The sequence below is a fragment of the Terrapene carolina genome, unplaced genomic scaffold (assembly GCF_002925995.2).
Source record: "Terrapene carolina triunguis isolate 2854851 unplaced genomic scaffold, T_m_triunguis-2.0 Scaffold34147, whole genome shotgun sequence".
Classification (NCBI taxonomy): Eukaryota; Metazoa; Chordata; order Testudines; family Emydidae; genus Terrapene; species Terrapene triunguis.
Window position 1 is genome coordinate 4547 of NW_020698498.1, and position 4483 is coordinate 9029.

At 39.8% G+C, this 4483-nt stretch overlaps 1 protein-coding gene across 1 annotated transcript; it reads right to left on the reverse strand.

Annotated features, from left to right (window-relative positions):
* Positions 1-3217: 3217 nt before the first annotated feature.
* Positions 3218-4159, reverse strand: LOC112111193 (olfactory receptor 4D9-like). The gene has a single exon (XM_024206510.2). The coding sequence runs from the start codon at positions 4157-4159 to the stop codon at positions 3218-3220; it is 942 nt and encodes a 313-aa protein (XP_024062278.2).
* Positions 4160-4483: the final 324 nt, after the last annotated feature.

Sequence of the window (4483 nt, forward strand, 5' to 3'; positions counted from 1 at the left end):
CTCGATAGACATCCATGCTTAATGCTGATGAGTTTCTGCTAAAAGGCTCTGGGATAAACTCAGTAGTGACATAATCACGGGGGTAAGATATTTGTGAGGGGTCATTTCATTATAACCTTTGTGTAAATGGAGAAGTGCCATCACATACACTGACCTGGCATTCCATGTAGATGTAGTCAAATGCAGACAGAATACCATGATTAGGTAGACAGAGATTATGTCTTCATGGCAAAGAAAAACCCGGATCTCAGAGTCCAGGTTTACAGATTTGGGCTTGCACTAGGGTGTTGGTGTTTGAGCACATTTCAAGTGAGTGGGAAAATATTTTACAGCTGCTACCTGGGCTTCTATGCATTCCAAATGAAAAATGTAAGACTTTAGTCCCGTGCTGAATGATCTGGCTGATTTGGGTGATGGAAGGAACAACAGGGCACATGACAATAATATTTGTGTATTAAGGATGGGATATTCTAAGAGATCTAATGGAGTTATGTACATAAATCCACTTGGGTAGTTGATTGGAGTTGGGCACATAATTTCCTTAAACTGTTCTGAAAATCCTAGTCACAGGTCACATCCTGGTGCAGGAGTACACTGTATAGTTCCAGATTCTGCCACAAATCCCCTTGTTCCCTTTCCTAATGCCTCTCATTGGAAATCTTTGGATTTCTTCCTGCGATAAATTTGGCCCATTCTGTTGATCTTGTCTCTACTCCCTCTTCTGCTAGAATTCCTTGAGGGGTGGGGTCAACAAACATATGAACAACGGTTATCCAGTGTACCTGGCCTTTCAGAAAACCTTTGACAATGTCCCTCATCAAAGGCTCCTATTCAAAATAAGCAGTCATAGCATAAGAGAGAAAGTCCTCTCATGAATCAGTAATTGATTAAAAGACTGAAAACAAAGGGTAGGAATAAATGGTCAGTTCTAAGAATGGAAAGAGGTAAATAGTGGTGTCCCCCAGCGATCTGTATTGAGACCAGTGCTGTTCAACTTACTCATAAATGATCTGGAAAAAATGGATAAACAATGAGGTGGCAAAATTTGAAGATGATACAAAATTACTCAAGATAGTTAAGTTCAAAGCAGATTGTGAAAAGTTACAAAGGGATCTCACAAAACTGGGTGACTGGGCAACAAAATGGCAAATGAAATGAAATGTCAATAAATGCAAAGTAATGCACATTGGACATAAACCCAAATAAACATACAAAATGATGGGGTTTAAATTAGGTGTTACCACTCAAGAAAGAGACCTTAGAGTTATTGTGAATAGTTCTCTGAAAACATCTCAATGTGCAGATGCAGCCAAAAAATCCAAAGAGTATTTTAGGAACCATTAGGAAAGGGATAGATAATAAGACAGAAAATATCATAAAGACACTATATAAATCCATGGTATGCCCACACCTTGAAAACTGTGTGCAGTTCTGTCACCCCATCTCAAAAAAGATGTATAAGAATTGGAAAACATACAGAGAAGGGCAACAAAAATGATTAAGGGAATAGAACAGCTTCTATATGCGGATAGATTAAAAAGACTGGGACTTTTCATCTTGGAAAATAGATGACTAAATGGGATATGATAGAGGTCTATAAAATTGTGACAGGTGTGGAGAAAGTGAATAAGGAAGTGTTATTTACCCCTTCACATAACACAAGAACCAGTGGTCTCCCAATGAAATTAATAGACAGCACATTTAAAACAAAAAAGGAAGTACTTCTTCACACAACGCTCAGTCAATTTGTGGAATTAGTTGCAGGGGATGTTGTGAAGTCCTAAAATATAAAAAAAGAATCAGATAAGTTCATGGAGGATAGATCCATCAATGACTATTAGCTAAGATGGTCAGGGATACAACTCAATGGTTTGGGTGTCCCTAAGCCTCTGACTGCCAGTGGATGGAACTGGATGACAGGGGATGGATCAATCAATAATTTCCCTGTTCTGTTCATTCCCTTTGAAGTACCTGACATCGGCCACTGTCAGAAGACAGGATACTGGACTAGATGGACCATTGGTTTGACCCCGTAAGGTCGTTTATATATTTTCATGTTATGTAAAACTTACAATTTTCTTAACTTAACATTGCATGAATATGAAATGGCTGGGAACTATTTCTTGTTCAATATGAATAATCATATTGGTACAAATTATTTTCAATTTAGCAAAATTAAAATGAATTAAACATTGATGCATTGCATACCATTTGTGCAAAGTAGCTATTTAGTCCATGAAACAGAGGGGGATGAGAGGGTGGCACACAGAGAGCTGGTGGGGGGAAAGGAGGAAAGCAAGGAGCCCCTGATGTGTGCAAGGGGCTCAGCTGACAGAAGCTATGAAATGTGAGACCCCACCTATTATACTGAGTATTATTTTTACTGATGTATCTAGAAGAGAAGAGCACATTTATGAAAAAAATGGGGAAAGTATCTAAAAGCAGATATCACTTGGAAGACTGGACAACATCTAGAGGAAGCTAAAAACATATCTATATTTGCAACTATTCAGGAAAAGTATTATAAAATACTTCATCAATGCTAAATCAGTCCACTTAAGCTCAGGAAAATGTATAAGAAAGGGAAACATAATGGCTAGAAAAGGTGTGGAGGCATATATGCTGGGATTGCATTAAGATAATAGTACAGAAATTAGACAATATTTTTGACAAATTAAACAGATTTCTCAAGAATACTAAAGGTAGGCCACCTATAGAACCCAGAATTATTGTTGGTTACTCACTGAGGGAAGGGCACACTGGTAACACAATTATTTCTGGTAACAAGATATTTGATAGTTCATGTTTGGAGAAGGATAGATCCACCAACATTAATGGCAAAGGGAAATAAAGTATGGGAAAACCTTCTAATGGAGAAAAAGGGAAAGATCCATTAATTCATTTAGTTGGGATTGGTCCTGCTTTGAGCAGGGGGTTGGACTAGATGACCTCCTGAGGTCCCTTCCAACCCTGATATTCTATGATTCTATGATTCTATGAATTGGGGTCAAGTAGAGTATGTATTGAATCATTTCCATGTTTGGAATTTGAACACAATGAGTACAAACTTCATGCTAAGAGGTTGACCAACATGATTTTTTTAAATGTCAAAAATAGGGATTAAAGATATGTATTATAAAAACTCTGATGGAAAGTTCATTTAGGACAATAATAACATAATTGGGGGAAAAAGGATAATTCAAGATGCATTCTGTCTTTATAGTTTCTTCACCGAGGACAGAATTCTGCTCATCAGTCTCCTAATTGCCTTTTTCATCTCAGCGTTTCTCAGCGTGTAGATCATTGGGTTCAGCATTGGGGTGATTACAGTGTAAATGATTGAAGCCAACTTGTCCATGGGCAATTTCCGGAATGGCCGAGCATAGATGAAGATGCAGGGTATGAACTGTAAACACACAACTGTGATCTGGGATCCACAGGTAGACAGAGCTTTGCGCTTCCCATCTGTAACATGTTTCTTTATCTTGACAAAGATGATGGTGTACGAAATGAGCAGGATGATGAACATTACTATGACAAGCATCCCACCATTGGAAACCATCAGCAGCTCGACCAAGTAGGTGTCCGTGCAGGCCAGTTTGATGACTTGTGGGACATCACAGTAGAAATTGTCCAGGATATTTGGACCACAGAAAGGCAACTGGAGGATCAATCCAATCTGAACAGCAGAGTGAGCCAATCCACCCAACCATGCCCCTGCCACCAGCCCCATGCACACAACACGGTTCATGATAGTCAAGTACCGCAGTGGTTTATAGATGGCTATGTACCGATCAGCAGCCAACATCACAAGGACAAAAACCATAGCACCGGCGATGAAGTGGAATAAGAACATTTGGAGGATGCACTCATTGAACGAGATGGTTCTGTGCTGGGAGAGGAGACCCAACAGCAATTTTGGAGCATTGACTGATGAGTCACTGACATCTAGGAAAGCCAAGTTGGCCAGCAAGAAGTACATGGGGGTGTGGAGCCGGTGGCTGGTGATCACAGTGGTGATGATGGTGAAGTTTCCCAACCAGGTTGTCAGGTAGACTATGAAGAAGATGACGAAGAGGCATCGCTGCAGGTCAGTATTCTGGGTGAGTCCCAAGAGGACAAATTCTGTCACTGTGGAGCTGAGGTTCTGCTGTTCCATTTACTAGCTTCAAAACATGTCTAGAGAGGGAACTGTAATAATTAGTATGAAGAAGTTCTTACTATTCCCTCCTTGAATTAGTAGTATTAAATCAATATTAATGCCTTTTAACAGACATTTGTTTAATAATTATCTTAGTTTCCTAAATTCAGTCATCCTCCGTGCAGGGCATCCCTGCTACAGCAGACCCTACGAACTACACCAGTTGTCATCCTGAGTTTTGGGATCATTGGGCATGAAAAGGAGCAGCCTACCCACAAAATCAAGCCTTTGGCTAGCCACTTTCTCTATTCATTTCCCTGCAGCCCTCATGTTGCACACATC